Below are 17,348 nucleotides of genomic sequence, written 5' to 3'. Positions count from 1 at the left end.
ATTCAGTAGCAAGCCCCTCTACAACAGAAACGTTAAAAACATCAGAAACGACGGATTTAAAAAATCTCATACAGACACTTCATGACGATTTGAAAGAAGATTTAAAAGAAGTGAAAGAGATGATTCGGAAAAATGAAGAAAGGTTTCAAAAAGTAGAGGAAAAAGTGGACTTGACAGAAAAGAAAGTGGAAGAATTAGAGGAAAAATTGACATCAGTGGACAAAAACCAAGAGCGAACAATTATTTCTCTGGGAATGGATAGATCTGATTATTATTTAAGATTTCAAAATATAGAGGAAGAGGAAGGAGAAAATTTGCCAGATGTGTTGGCAGAGGTGTTGGCAGAAGTGTGGAACAACCTAAGAAGATATTAAATGAGATGGATGAGGTTTTTAGAGTGCACACAAGATATGCAATGAGAAATAAGTTACCGAGAGATGTCCATGTAAGATTCACAAAGAAAGCGATAAAAACAGAGATACTACAAATAACTAGAAACACTGCAATGAAATATAAAGATATAGAGATAGTGGTGCTGAGACAAATACCTAGAAGAGTTAGAGATTTGAGGAAAGAAAACCATTTCTTAACAAGGCTTTTAATTACAAAAGGAGTGAGTTTTAGGTGGTTAATCCCAGAAGGAATATTGGTGACATGGCAAGAACAAAGACATAGATTAGATTCCACTGAAAAAGCAACAGCATTTTATGAGTAATATTGGGGTCCGTTAGAAGATGGAAAAATGGCAGAAGCAAGAGGGACTGGATATCAAGAGGCAAGCATAAAAGAGAACAAAAGAACAGGAAGAAAGAGCAATGAGAGAAGGAGCAAGAGCAAAAGAACAAAGAGAGACAAGAGCGACAAGATCGAAAGCTAGTAATAAGTAAAACATGGAAGAAGAAATAAAAGCAATATCAATAAATGTAAATGGGTTGAATTCGGTGTCAAAAAGAAATAGAATTTTAAACAAATTAAATAAATTAAAGATTTATTTATTTATTTATTTATTTATTTATTTATTTATGATTTATTTATTTATTTATTTATTTATTTATTTATTTATTTATTTATTTATTTATTTCGATTTATATGCCGCCTTTCTCCCTAGGGACTCAAGGCGGCTTACAAAATGACAACTTCAATACAAACCACAATACAATACCAAATTAAAATCAGTAACCCAATTAAAAAACAATTTAAAATTATACCAGTGTACCCCCAAACGGATCAGTTTAATTGGCGGAAGAGCCACGTCTTCAGCTCGCGACAGAAGGAAAGAAGGTCGGGGGCTGTCCTGAGCTCAGTGGGCAATCCATTCCAGAGGGTCGGGGCTCCCACAGAGAATGCCCTCCCCCTGGGGGTCGTCAGCCGACATTGTTTGGCCGATGGCACCCTGAGGAGGCCGACTCTGTGAGAGCGCACAGGACGATGGGAGAACGGCTGGAGATGGTCCTGCAAGTACCCCGGGCCTAAGCCATGAAGGGCTTTATAGGTGAGCACCAGCACCTTGAAACGTATCCGGAGTGCCACCGGTAGCCAGTGCAGCTCACGCAGGAGAGGTGTTACACGGGAGTATCTAGACGCCCCCGTAACTACCCGTGTGGCTGCATTTTGGACTAGCTGAAGCCTCCGGACACATCCCAAGGGCAGCCCCATGTAGAGGGTGTTACAGTAGTCCAACCTAGAGGTAACAAGGGCGTGAGTGACCGTGGCGAGGGCAAAGATGGACATTATGTGTTTACAAGAAGTACACATCAGAAAAGAACACATAAAATTATTAAAATATTCAAAATTAGGAGTTTTATTTACTTCATTGATACAACAAAGCAAAAGAGGAGTAGCAGTATATATAAAAGAAAAACTAGAGCCTAAACTAGTATTTGAAGATGATGAAGGGAGGATATTGATGGTGGAAACAAGAATGAACTTTAAACAAATACTCTTAATAGCGTTATATGCTCCAAATGATAAACAGGAAGAATTTTATGGGAAGTTATACAGAAAAATATTAGAATTGGAATATGAAAATATATGCATAATGGGTGACTTTAATGCAGTAACGGATGTTGATTTGGATTATAAAACGACAAAAATAAATAAGAAACCCAGAAAAAACACGTCCGAAGACTTTTTTCACAATGATAGAGGAATTAAGTATACAAGATGTATGGAGAAATAGACATTTGAAAGAAAAATATACCTTTTATTCAAATAGACACTTGTTATGCTCCAGGATAGACATGATATGGATGCCATCAGATCTAATAGACACTATACAAGAAATAAATATTGACTCAAATCTTTGGGCAGATCACAATCCACTTATAATAACATGGAAAGGACAAAGGAAAAAGTATAGATGGACTTTGAATCAAACAATTCTAAATGAAAAAGAATTTCAACAATTTATGGAAAAAGAATTGGGAGTTTTTCTTCAAAATAAACAAAAGATACATCACTTCAGAATGTATGGGATACAATGAAAGCATATATTAGAGGCCTGGCAATAACGTATTTGGGAAAAAAGAATAAAAAGAAAAGACAAACACAGAAGAAATTGGAAGAGGAATATAAGAGACTGGAGAAAGAATTACAAGAAAATCCACAACTAAACAACAAATGGAATTGAAAAAACATGAAATAAATTTAATTCAAGAAGAATTTTTGGCGTATAAATAAAGGTCAGCCAAACAGAATTTCTTTGAAAATGCAAATAAGCTAGGTAGATGGTTGGCATATAAAATAAAAAAAGAAAAAGAGAAGAAATTAATTAATCAATTACAAGATGAAGAAGGAAGTATATGTTATAAAAATGAAGAAAAGGAAAAAAAATTCAAAATTATTATGAGAGACTATATAACCAAGAGATGATGCTTGATGGAAAGATAAAACAATTTTTAGAGAAATTTGACCTACCTAAAATATCTGAACAATACAAGAAAGCCTTAGAGGAAAGAATATCAATGATGGAATTGACAGGAGCAATTAAAAAAAAACAAACAAAAAACAAACAAACAAAAAAAAAAAGGAAAACACCGGGTCCAGATGGATTACCAGCAGAACTATATAAATATTTCAAGAGGTGTTAAGTAATGTAATGTTGGAATTATTTAATGAACTTTTGGTGAAGGCAAAAATACCAGATTCTTGGATGGAGGCGTATGTCACACTTATATCTAAAGACAATACAGATTTACAAGTCAAAAACTATAGACCAGCGGTTCTCAACCTGGGGGTCGCGACCCCTTTGGGGGTCAAACGGCCATTTCACAGGGGTCGCCAAAGCCTTCTCTCCCCCCCCACGCCTTCATTCACCCTCACCCTCTGCCTCTGTTGGATCGCCCCGTCACCGTTCGCTTACCCCGCCCACTCCCAAACTATTGCTGCCTCCGGAGTCCCAGCTGATGGGAAAAAAACTTTAAATTCTTGCCACAGGGCTTCAAAGAGCTAGCTGCAAAGAGGTAAATTCCTGGAGCAAATTTTTTCCCCCTAGCTATGCTGAAAAGCGAAAGCGAAAGCAGGGTCTTTGTTGCAACGTGACAAAATGAGGCAGAGAGATTTCTTTTTCTTTTTCCTCACCAAAAAAGGTAGGTACAAAACTGAAAACAATGGGAAATTTAGGGCAAGAGGAGGTTCAAGATTTTAAAACACAAAAGAAAAAAAGCTCTATTTAACTAGGGAATTGTAATAATTGAGATACTATTAATTGTATATTGTGTTGAAAGCAGAAATGGTTAAGTTGTGGTTTGGAGGAATATATGGGGGAAATTATTTGGTTTATTATTATTGGTAAATATAATTAATTGATTTGTAAGAAATTGGATTGCATGGAAATAATTGGAATATTCATGTTCATATTGATTAATATACAAAAAAGATAGTTACATAACTAATTGATTAATATTAAAATGTTGCATTTGTATTAAACAACTGTATTACATAATTAACCAATGTGAGGATGGATATAAAAATAGATGACAATGCGAAGGGGTATAATATAGAATAGAAGGGAAAAATTGAATTTGATTAAGATTAGAGATGAGGATGAAGGGTAATATTGGTTTTTTTAAAAAATAGATGAGGAATAAATATGGTAAAAAGGAAATATAGAAATTGTAAATTTAATTGAAATGACTAAATACTGTGTTGGAAGAAATATCCTTCTGGGTTCTGCTCCAAGTGGGGAAAAAGACACTGGAAACATGGAGACTGCTTGGAAAGATGTTTTAATGGTGGACAGGATCACATGGCTTGATGGGGCCCATTGTGTTAGTTTCCATTGCTATTGTGTTGCAAATGTCCTTTGACAAAGGATTGACTTTCTGCCTCTGGCCCATTAACAAAGGGTGGGGGGCAGGAAGGTGGGAGCTGCTTTGTCTGTAAAATATGCTTTTCCATTTCTCATCCAGGGAAATATAATATTCTGCCTTTTTAATATTTCCCAAAATATTTCATTCTTCTAGGAAAGGGGTGGGTGCTAACTTCCTACAACTGTTTAAATTTGTGGACCGGCCAAATACTCTGTTCAAAGAAAATACGTTGAATGTTTGTATGTGTGTTTCTAATTATTGCTATTTATTGCTATTTGTTCTCTTTTATTCTTTAAAGTTTAACAATTCATTTTTTATCTTAATATCTTTATATTTGTTTGGGGTTGGCTTTCTTCCCTTTCATCTTTTTTATTGTACAGCAATCTTTCTCCTCAAACCTACCATCTCTCTCTTTTCTTTCTTACTTACTTTCTCTTCCCCCCCTCTTCTTCTTCTCCCTACTTCCTCTTTCTCCTTCTCCTCCTCTCTTCCTCCCTTTCTTACCTTCACTCCTATTCTAATTTCTCTTCCCTTCCTTCATCCCTTTCTATTGCTGTATCCTTTTATGCATATGGACTACTCAGAGGGCTGAAAAAGTTTTTTTGACTGGTCCTCGCACTTTTGATCAGTCCTCGAACTTGTGTCCTCACAATTTATGTTTTTGCCCTATCTTGTCACCATGGTGAAGAGAAGCAGTTATGAAATGAGTGACACGGTTGTTAAGAATGGTACAATGGGCATAAATGATGACCAGTCATAACTGCGAAGACCGGTCAAAAGTGCGAGGGCCTGTCAGAAATCACTTTTTTCAGCCCTCTGGGTAGTCCTTTTGTGCACAGGGACTACTCAGAGGGCTGAAAAAGTTATTTTTGACTGGTCCTCACACTTTTGACCAGTCCTCGAATTTACGACTGTCCTCACATTTTATGTTTTTTGCCCTATCTTATACCATGTTGAAGAGAAGAAGTTGTGAAATGAGTGACATGGTTGTTAAGAATGCTGCACAGGCATAAATGTGAGGATGGTCATAAGTGTGAGGACCAGTCAAAAGTGCGAGGACCTGTCAGAAATGACTTTTTCATCCCTCTGAGTAGTCCCTATACACATAGCCATGGCCACCCAGTCACATGACCTGCTAGCCACGCCCACCGTCACATGACCAGCAAGCCACGCCCACAAAATAAGCCACGCCCACAGAACCGGTAGTAAAAAAATTTAGAACCCACCCCTGGTTGGGGGTCACCACAACATGAGGAACTGTATTAAAGGGTCGCGGCATTAGGAAGGTTGAGAACCACTGCTATAGACCGATCTCATTGTTGAACGTGGACTATGTCACTGCGTTTTTGTATTTACCAGCTGAGCTCATTATTTCTGGACTGTCAGACTTTCCGTAGCTTGCCAACTTTTGTTATCAGTAAGCTAATTACGTGTATCCTCATTCTTTTCTTTCCACTTCACACTTTTCTTTCTTCTCTTGCCAAGAGACGTCCGGCTGCTGAGAAGTAGCCGATAGCAATTTTACAAAAATGTAACAGTTAAATTTTAGATAGTTAGATGTTTTATTTTCTTTACAATAAATATGAGTTTATTAGAAAATGTATTCTGGTTTTATTTTATCAAAAGTATACACAAGGAGAATGCCACGATCCAGCAATTACCCCAGGAAGGTAACGGGGCTAATTACCTCTGACACTGGTAGCAAGACAATGGTTGATTTATGGCTTTTCCTTGCTTGCTGTTTTGATAATTAGACCTCTAGGCTAGTTTAGCCAGATGATTATTTTGCGACTGCGGAACGCTGATTAATTGTCTGCTAATATGCCGAGCAAGAAAAAAAAGGGGAAAATGAAACTCAGAGCATTCCCTATTAATGATTTCAACCTCTCCTACGAAGAAGAGGCAGAAAGGAGGTTTTCAAGTTTCCGGCTGCTCGCTTCAGCCACCCGGCTAGAAGGAGCTGTGGGAGGAGAAGAAATGGATGAAATGCTCTTACAAAGGGTTCAGAAGGAAGATAAAGGCGAAACACTACGACTGAGGTCAGTAATGCCCCCTTCCAATTATGCAGTCGCCCCAGAACCTTCTGAATTTGTAATGCTTGGTGCAGGGCCAGATCTTCCACAAACGGCAAAGCCTTTTTCCTCCCACGCAGAGAAACAATTTATTATCCCTCTCAAACCTTCAGGGTCACTCCTAAAGAGCAAGCTATAAGAAACTATCGTGACCAGATAGAAATTTTTGAACGTAAAATCTCAGACAAAAATGGCTTTATCTATGCTTGAGCAAGATAAGAGAGGGTCTAGTGCTTTCAAAATCTCTAAAAACGCCATTTTGCCTTCTTCTCCCTCGGAGGCAAAGACACACCCCCTTGGTGGATTTTCTGTCAGGCCAATCAGAACAGAGAGCTGTGCACATGTCACATTTGTCACATGGTGATCATCTCTATTCTCAAATTACAAATGCCACGAAAGCAGAAAGAGCTGAGCTGCCCGAAACTAAAGTTGCAGCACCATCTGCTGGCAAAAGTAATTTACTAGAGAAAGCTGATTTGAGAGAGCAATTACAATTATTGCAGAAGACTCTATTAGAGTCATCTCTATTAGAGATGTCTTTAACTCACTCAGAGATTCAGGCTGCAATGCCACAAGTGTCTCCACAGGCTCAATCTCCAGCACCCCCTGGTGGTGCTGGTGTCCTTTTAGATGGAACACAACAAAGCTTAATACAGCAAAGGCAAATGACTGTGTCTCCAGCAGGTCATGTTAATATTGCAGCTCAAATGCCACAGCAACCACAAATGCATGCACACGTGCCTCCAGCTGTACAACCAGGGCCAGCTCCTGGTCTACCTCCAGCGCAACAAGTGCCTTTACTTCCACAGCCAGCACCTCAAATGCACATTCCTCAACAGGCACCTTCTGTTGCTCCACTGGCTGGTGAGTCAAAATTAAAGATGTCAGGGCAGAATTACAAGGCCTGGGTCAGTGAGATTGGATTGTTATTTCGTAGAGAAGGTACTCACTGTATGGTTTTTAATCCTCCTGCTCAGCCATGGACTCCTGCAATAAGAGACTTAGAAACTAAAGCCTGCACAACATTATTGATGTCCATGGATATTGAACTGCAGGTTACTTTTTCGCCTGATGCAACGGCCCAACAAATTTGGGCCCAACTGGAAAATTGCTACAGGCCTGTTTCAATTGAGTCTTCATGTTTGCTCATGTCTAAATACCATGGTTAAAGATTGAAACCCGGTGAACAAATTGGACGACATTTGACCAAACTGAAAGGACTGAGAAAAAAATTGAGAGAAAGAGGTTATAATATTGATGATATTCAAATGATCAGCATTATTATTAACTGAGTCCGAAAGGAGAAGGGCGGTATAGAAATTTGAATAAATAATAATAATAATAATAATAATAATAATAATAATAATAATAATAATAATAAACAACTCTTTGAATTATGAATGGAAAGATGCCATTACAAAGATTAACCAAGTACCTATTGCTCAACGCACAGTGGACAACGTATGCAGACTTTTAATTGAAGAAGCACTCATGTTAGCCATGCCACACTTGAGAGGACAACCCGCATCAAGAGCTCCAGCTAGGTGCCCCTTCCGAGGAAGGACCTATGCTCCAAGGATGCCAAGATGCCACATCTGTAACCGTGTGGGACATGCCACCCGGGATTGTCCCCAACGAGTTCCAGCTCCCGTCACGTACCAGCCCAGAGGAACAAACTCCAGAGGCAGAGGCGGAAGACAAGGTCATTGTGGTCTCCGACATGATCCACAAACTCCACTCGCCACATTGGCTTTAACCAATGATCCACAACCTCAACCACAGTACGACAGATGGCTCCTGTGGACTTTGGACAGTGGTGCAGCTTTGCATGTTACCTACAGAAAGGAACTTTTCACAGACATGCACGAGCCTGAACCTGAACTATGTGAACTTTATTCTTTTTCAAATCATCCTTGTCAGGTCAAAGGAAAAGGAATGGTTTATGTTGAAGAGCTTGATGCATTCATTCCTGATGTTTATTTATTATATACCAACAGCAACTAGTAATTTGCTTAGTCAGAGTCACTTGTCTAGAGCATTAAAGTTCCAGGTTCACCACCTTGAAAAAGCAAGTTACATAGTTAAAGATGGAGATATTGTTGCTGAAACCATATTAATTGGTGGTGTTTATAACTTAAAGCCAAAGCCTAAACCGCAAATACAGGCAAGTATACAAACTCCAAAAAGGGAGAGCACAGGCCCAGAGATGCTCCAGTGAGAGATCCTGTTGCTGCTCCAAAGGCTCCTAAAGCCAACAAAAAGAAAATTGGGAAACAGGTTGCTCAGAGCAAGCCTGAAGTTCCTCATAAAACTGTTAATGTTGAAAATTCACTAACTGGTAAACCTTTGCATTCCAGGTGTATCCATAAGTGGAATAGAAGATTGGGGCATGCCAGTTTCCGTGTTCTTAGGAAGATGCCGGAGTTCACAAAAGGTTTGGATCTAAAGGGGTGTAAGGTGTTTTTGGATTGTGCTGTCTGCAAAAGGACCAAATCCAAAGCAGCAGTCATTCGAAAACACGCTACATGCCTGTCAACACACATTTTTGATTTGGTACATACTGACATAGTTGGTCCATTTCTGCCAACAATTGGTGGTAGAAAATATTTTCTAACAATTGTTGATAATTACTCTAGATATGGATATGTATATCCTATTAAAGAAAAATCTGAGACCTTTCAGATCTTTAAAGACTTTGCTGCTTTTGTTTCTACCCAACACGGAGTAAGCATCGCCAGAATCCAGAGTGACCGTGGTGCCGAGTTCATGTCTCAGCGTTTCCAGGACTGGATGCGTAAGAATGGAATTCTTCATCAGACTTCGGCCCCGCACACACCGGCTCATAATGGGGTCGTAGAGAGAAGACAAGGGGTCCTACAAACCATGATGCGTTGTCTCCTAGAAGACGCCAATCTCAGTAACCCTTACTGGGGTGAAGCTATCAAATATGCAAATTACATTGTGAACCGTACTTGGAGCAGTGTAATAAATCAGACTCCTTTCTTCATGTTGTATGGCTATAAGCCCGAACTCAAAAACATCCATATTTTTAGTTCATACGCTATGGTGAACATTCCCTTAGCTCAAAGAAGGAAAGGAGGTCCAACAGCAAAGAGACTGAGATTTATGGGTATTGATGATAACTCAAAATGGAGTAAATTTATTGAGTCTAAACGTGTAATAGTGTCTTCCCAATCCGCCAATTTTGAGGAAGATATTGACTGGTCCAGGATTCATTCCAATGATCCTGGAGTTTATTTTCCTAGAGATGATACTGCTGACGCCATGCAGCCTGATGACCAAGATTCACAGGCGAATGTTCCATTCACCAGTTCTTCTCAACCTGATGTTCTGTCTTCGCAAGCCGCGGATGCTGACGCTAGCGACGAATGTGAGGACGAGGACGAAGCAGAAGAAAACTGGATTGTTGTTCCAAGACGTTCCAAGAGGGCCACAAAAGGAATCCCTCCACAACAATATTCTTGGCAACTGACAAAAGCGCCCTTGCCTTTGATTTGCAATGTTACACTTCCACCTGATAATTTCACACAAATCAAGCAGCTTCCTGATTCAGAGCAAGACAAATGGTATGAAGCAATGCAGGTTGAAATGGACAGTCTAAAGAAACTTAAAGTGTTTACACCTGCAAAACCTCCAGCAAACAAAAGGGTCATTGGCATTCGATGGGTCTACAGAATCAAAAAGAAGCAAATGGTGAGTCATTGTACAAGGCCAGACTTGTAGCTCAGGGTTTCGCTCAACGTTATCCTGAGGACTACACAAATACCTATTCACCGACAGTCCGAACTGAAAGTGTAAAAATTGCTTTAGTAACTGCAACTATCCTTGATTTAGAAGTTTTCCAGTTCGATGATGACACGGCTTATCTACATGCAGACCTAGATGAAGAGATCTACGTGAGAAGTCCTCCAGGATTCCGACAGCAAGAAGGGGATACCTGGTTTCTAAACAAAAGTCTTTATGGTCTGAAACAGTCTGGTTTAATGTGGTACTTATGTCTTACTGACAAACTAAATTCAATGGGCTTTATTAAGTCCGAAACTGATGAGTGCGTGTTCACAAAAAGATCTAACAATGCATATGAGATCGTTCTTGTTTATGTTGATGATATTGTTTATATTGGTTCAAATAAGCAAATGAGTGAAATTTTTGCCGAAGCTTTGCAGAGATACTTCACATTGAAATCATTGGGTCATTTTAGCACTTATTTAGGTGTTCAGATTGAAAAAACACAGAAGGGGTTTAGTCTTTCACAAGAAGATAAAATTGAACAAATTTTGCATCATTGCAACATGAAAGATGCTAACACAACAAAGACACCCATGCAAACAGATTTTCACAACTTGACACAAGAAGCAAGTCCTGAGTTCGAGGATCAAACACTTTATCGTTCAGTTATTGGGTCACTGTTGTATATTAGTAGTTGGACCAGACCCGACATTGCACTTAGTGTTAACCTCTTGTCTCGACATGTAGGTAAGGCAAAACAGTTTCATTGGTCATGTATTAAGAAATTATTGAAATACCTAAAATACACTAAACATATGAAGTTATTGTTAGAACCAACACATACTGATTATGCAGAATTATGTTGTTATGCAGATTCTGATTGGGCAAGTGATAAGAAATCACGTAAAAGTACTTCAGTTTATATGATGTTCTTAAATGGATGTCCTGTTTATTGGCAAGTACGTAAACAGAATTTTGTTTCTTGTTCATCTACTGAAGCTGAATATGCTTGTGTTTCAGATGCATGTAATTCTCTAACTTGGTTTGATGCTTTGGTCACAGATATCTGGACACACCCGATCCGACCAATCACAGTGATGGAAGACAATGAATCGGTGGTTTATATTTCTGAATCACATTTCACAGGTTCTAGGTCCAGACACATTGACATCCGTTACCAAAACATAAAACTATTAGTGAAAAAAGGTTTTGTTAAAATGCAGTATGTATCTACACATGATCAGATTGCAGATATGCTCAAAAAACCGCTTCCAGCAGCTCAACATGAGTATCTGCATAAGAAGATGTGCCTTATTTGATGATGTACTTGATATTCGCTCAACTGACAAAAGAAGGGGTTGTCACTGCGTTTTTGTATTTACCAGCTGAGCTCATTATTTCTGGACTGTCAGACTTTCCGTAGGTTGCCAACTTTTGTTATCAGTAAGCTAATTACGTGTATCTGCATTCTTTTCTTTCCACTTCATACTTTTCTTTCTTCTCTTGCCAAGAGACGTCCGGCTACTGAGAAGTAGCCGATAGCAATTTTGCAAAAATGTAACAATTAAATTTTAGATAGTTAGATGTTTTATTTTCTTTACAATAAATATAGTTTATTAGAAGATGTATTCCGGTTTTATTTTATCAAAAGTATACACAAGGAGAATGCCACGATCCAGCAATTACCCCAGGAAGGTAACAGGGATAATTACCTCTGACAGACTATAAGATCTTTGCTTCAGTAATGGCAAAGGCTCTTAAATGAGTTTATTCATATGGATCAAAATGGGTTTTTACCTGAGAGACAAATTAGAGGCAATATGAGGATAATTCTGAATACCTTGGAATACTATGAGGCACATCCAGAAAAAGAAATAGCGATGATGTTTCTAGATGCACAAAAAGCATTTGATAATTTGAACTGGCAATTTATGATAGAACAATTACAGATGGTGGAATTTGGGGAGAGATTTACAGATATGATAAAAACAATCTATAGTAAACAATCAACAAAAATAATGATGAATGGAGAGATGACATATAATGAAAGGCACAAGGCAAGGATGTCCGTTATCTCCATTGTTATTTGTATTAACATTAGAAGTGTTAAATAGAAATATAAGACAAAATGAAGAAATAAAAGGAATGAAAATTAAGAAAGAAGAATATAAATTACAAGCCTTTGCAGATGATTACTTTTTATCTTGGAGGAGCCTCAAACAACGGGTCCTAAACTATTAAAACAAATAGAAGAGTATGGAGAAGTGGCAGGACTAAAAATAAAGAAAAAACAAAAATATTGGTCAAAAATATCACAGAAAAACAGAAAAGAGGATTGACGGAGAAAATAAATATTCAAATTGTGAAGAAAATAAAATATTTAGGAATATATTTAACCTCAAGATGTGTAACGATAAAGGAAGATAATTATTATAAACTAAAAAAACAAACTGACGAAGACTTGGAGAAATGGAAAAAATTACAATTATCATTAATGGGTAAGATTGCGATAATAAAGATGAACATAATACCGAGACTATTGTTCCTATTTCAGACAATATTGATAAAAGTGGAAAAGACATATTTTGATCATCTCAATAAAATAATAAAGAAATTTATATGGCAAGGGAAAAAAGCGAGAATCAATATAAAACTCTTGCAAGATGCGAGACTACGTGAAGGATTTGGACTACCGAATTGGGAATTACCGTACTTTCCGGCATAAAAGACGACCCCCGATTTTTCCTGTTAAAATATAGGGTTTTGGCTATACTTGCTGTATAAGACCACCCCTCTTCCAACGCACACCAAATAAAAATTAAAAAACATCAACTGGCTCACCCACAATGTAAAAGCAGCTGTGCTAGACCCAAAATGGCCCCTGAAACAAGCAGGAACCTCACACAGCCACAAAAAGCCCAAAAACCCAACTTTCACACTTTACACACACAAAATTCCACATACAGCTTTGTGAGATTTTGTGTGTTTGTGTAGTTAGAGTGAAACACTACAGAAACACACTAAATCTCAGAAAGCTGCACAAATATTATTTTATTTTATTTTTATTTATGAAAGCTACATTTAAAACTTCCTAAACTTTAAATGGCTAGGTCTAAAAAAGAACAACTAAAAAAACCCCCAATTAACTATTTTTTTTAAAGCTCCCAAAGGGGAAAAAAACTTACCCAATAGAACCGGGGTCTCCAACCTTGGCAACTTTAAGACTTGTAGACTTCAACTCCCAGAATTCCTCAGCCACTTTGGCTGAGGAATTCTGGGAGTTGAAGTCCACAACTCCCTGCCTGCTTGATTGCAGGCAGGGAGTTGCTTGCTGATGGAATGGATTGCAGCAAGCGAAGCAAGGCAAGCGTTGCGACTAGCAGCTAAGGTAAGCAAGCTGGAGGGGGAAAACTTTTTTCCTTTTACATGGCTCTGGCGATCCAAGCTGAGTTGCCTGATTAGCAGGCAACTCAGCTGGGATGGTCAGAGCTTGGCTTGTCAGAGCCTTTCGGGCTAGTCTGCCTGGTTACAGGAGAATGACACCCGGCGTATAAGACAACCCCTGACTTTTGAAAAGATTTTCATGTGTTAAAAAGTCATCTTATACGCTGAAAAATATGGTATCTTATCAGGCTGCAATGTTGACTTGGATGAGAGAATGGATTGGACTAAGAAATATAAGACTATTAACTTTGGAAGGTCATGATTTACAATTGGGATGGCATGCCTTTTGGTATGGCATCTTATCATACCTTATGGTATGGCAGGAGCAAGATACATACTTATTTCCAAAGACATTATGTAAGAAATGCATTGTTATTAGTGTGGGAGAAGATTAGAGATAAATATTATTTGAAAATACCAGCATGGTTATCAACAATGGAAGCATTAATACATCCAAATATTATTAATATTAGAAATATTCTTAGATATAAGGATATTTTAACAGATAAGGGGGAATTGAAAGGGAAACAAGAAATAGAACAAGGGATTGAGATGGATTGGTATACTCATATGCAAATTCAAACAAGGTATAAAAAAGATGCTAAACTGTATGGTTTCTATTTAGAAATGACAGAATTGGATAAGATACTCACAGGAACAGATGAACACATAATTAAAAAGATATATAATCATTTACTTAGTATTGAATTAGAAAAAGAACAGGTAAAAGTAACAATGATAGCATGGGCAAAAAATTTTGGATACTCAAGTGCGTTAGATAAATGGCAACAGCTATGGGAAAGGAATTATAAATTAACAATGTCCACAACATATAAGGAGAAGCAATATAAAATGTTTTACAGATGGCACATGCTACCCAAAAAATTGGCAAAAATGTTTAAAGATAAATTAGCTAAATGTTGGAAATGCCATCAGATAGCAGGATCGTATTATCATATGTGGTGGACGTGTCCAGAAACGAGAAATTATTAGATCAAAATTAAAACATGGTTAGAAGAAATGATACAACAACATATAGATTTAAAACCTGAACTGTTCCTATTGGGTATTTTACCAGAGAAGTTTAGTAAAGAAAATATATATTTGATTATACATGTTATAACTGCAGCGAGGATAGTATTTGCGCAAAGATGGAAAGCAGAGATAATCCCTACAAAGGGAGAAGTAATTAAGAAAATATTGTGCAGAAATGACTAGATTGACATTGACAATTAAAAAAAGAGAGGAATCAGAATATGTTAAGATATGGGAGCAATTTTACCATTGGTTAGAGAAGAGATATATATAGGATAGATAATAGGTATTAAATGGGGGAGAAATGTTACAGTAAATGAAATTATAATATCAAGATATGATAAAGATTGGAGGAGTAAGAAGACGACATAAAAGACGTACTCAGATGATACACTGAATGATTATGTATTGTATGTTTGTTTGTCTATAAAATAAAAAAAAACTTTTTATATATAAAAAAAGGAGTCGTTCCCATGCACTTCTTTTGTGAGGCTTCCAAGCTGAGAGAAAACAGATGGCCTTCACCCCTTGTACATTCCCCAAAGTAAATCAAAGCACAGGGCAGAATAGGTGACAGGGTAAAAGTTATAAACTAGGGAATTACAGGATATATAGGAAAGAGGATGAGAGCAGTAAGTGAGTACAAGAATCCTGGGTCCCTGACTTCTGGTGGTAATGTCACAACGAAGCGGAGCACTATTTTTTTTCGGCCTGGAGACCCTAGAAGGGCAGCGGCAATCTCAGAGGGATCGGCAAGATAGAGGGGAAGCTCTGGAGATGGCAAGGAGAAGGGCGATCTCCTGCTAGCTGAGTACAAGAATCCGGGGTCCCCTCCCCACTTGAATGTTAGTATCACAATAGGGATCTAAATCATTTCCATACTCAATTAAATATAATACAAGTGAAAGCAAATTCTCGCAGAAAGCATCTGTGCAACCATTATTTTTCATTTTGGCCCCCAGAACTTTAATAACTATGACACATTGCAAACAACTTTTTTTTTTTAGGTGCTTCAGCATATAGAAGCTCTACACTTCAAATTAAGTTTTTATGGTAAGATATGTTTCTGGCATAGCAATTGTTTTCTTAGCCAGGGGAGCAGCAAAAGTTTTAAGACACTGTTGAGAGATTTCAGTACTGAATCCACTTCTCTGAATATTAACATCTATCCAGAAGACAAGGTAGTTGAGTTGATTCCATAGAACAGCTTTGGGAAATACAATAAGCACCAATTGCTATATACTAAAAATAGCTAGAAACAAATTAGGTGGCGATAATTTTGCCAAAAAGTATTTGCTTGATTCTCCTTGGCACTCTTATGAACTTAAATACTACTACTACTAATAATTCCGTTAGAGATTGGAAGCTCTTTTCAGGCTTTTTGCTTTGCTCCAGGGCAGTAACTGATAGAACATAATAATGAAATTTATTAGAACTCTTCTTGCCTTTTGTATTTGTTTTAATTCTACAGATGTTAAAGCACCATTTTCCTTCTAACCCATCCTATCACAAATATTAAAGGAACTATAAATGAAACTCTGGGGAATGTATGTAAGCCCTAGTCTTGTGGTTGCTCACTTCTGACCTATAGTATCTCACGAGCATATATAAAATTTCTCATGATAACACAACAAAATAAAACAAAATGAGCCTTCATGCTATTTTCTATAATGTAGGTTGTGTGTGTACACAATAACTAATAACACTGTCATTTTGCCTCCCCTCCAGCAAATTGACTCTGCAAATAAATCAGTCCATATAGAAAAGAGCCCCAGCACAGTAAACAAGAGAAACTTTAAATCAAGAAACAAACATCATGTTTCTGTGTATGAATTTATCATTAATGAGAATGTGAATAAAATTATTTTATTACAATTATTTTAAAAAGTGCTTCATTTTTAGCTTACCCATAGATTCTGTAGTCTGACTACCAACACCACGGAGAAGCATTGGCTGATTACTTTCTGACCTCTGTACTGAGGTAGGAGAAGACTGGGTTGTACCATTCACCTTTGCATCTTGAGGCTGAAATACCATAAATTATAATGTTTAATTTTACGAGTAACAGCATGATCACGCCCATCATACAGATGTACTGAGAAGCAAATTTCACCAATTTAGGAAGGTTTCCAATATTAACGAGGATTTCAATTTGCATATTTATATTCTATACAATCCTAGAGTACTACATTTTTATTTTGTGATGCAATAAGTACAAGAAAATTAAATTAAAAAGCCACATTATTTCCTATCAAATAAAAGAGAAAAGCAGATGTCTTGCCTGTTCCAATAGCTGTCTTAGCCTATGTAACTGCGATTCTAGCTGTTTGTTGTGATCCTCCAGGATCTGCATCCTGGCTTCTAGGCGGCCTTTGTGTTGACGAAGCAACTTGGCTTCTGCAATGAGTTCAGCATCTCGAGGACTCTGTGGTGAAATGGGCATCATCTCAGGTGGGGATGGCAGTGGAGATAGTCCTTTGTGATCATGTTGCTGCTTCAGCCGGTCATATTCTGCCTGCAGGTTTCTATTGAAAGAATAAAAATAAATATATCTATGAATATGTGTACTTTTCTATTTTATAGCTGAAAGTAACCTTTTAAAGGTTTAATTTCTACTAAATTAAGGGCTTGAGTCCATGAAAATTGTTATCATAATGGAGTTTCTGCACCAGCTTATATAAAAAAATCATTATATTTCACTGCTAATATTATTGATATATTTTCAGTGCAAATGTTA

General features: G+C 37.5%; 1 protein-coding gene across 7 annotated transcripts in view; it reads right to left on the bottom strand.

The window, feature by feature from the left end:
• The window catches only part of DMD (dystrophin), a 2,041,544-nt gene that overhangs the window by 18,489 nt on the left and 2,005,707 nt on the right, over nt 1-17,348 (bottom strand). For all 7 annotated transcript variants that reach the window (XM_087871305.1, XM_087871306.1, XM_087871307.1 and 4 more), the window contains 2 exons: nt 16,893-17,136; nt 16,519-16,636 (listed from right to left, as the gene is read on the bottom strand). In XM_087871305.1, coding sequence (XP_087727431.1) covers nt 16,519-16,636; nt 16,893-17,136 — 362 coding nt within the window. The remainder of the gene's footprint in view (nt 1-16,518; nt 16,637-16,892; nt 17,137-17,348) is intronic.

The sequence above is a fragment of the Pantherophis guttatus genome, chromosome 5, assembly GCF_059756535.1.
Source record: "Pantherophis guttatus breed Tessera chromosome 5, ASM5975653v1, whole genome shotgun sequence".
In the NCBI taxonomy this organism is placed as follows: Eukaryota; Metazoa; Chordata; class Lepidosauria; order Squamata; family Colubridae; genus Pantherophis; species Pantherophis guttatus.
The sequence above is the reverse complement of the archived record's forward strand: the minus strand, read 5'-3'. Positions and strand labels throughout refer to the sequence as shown.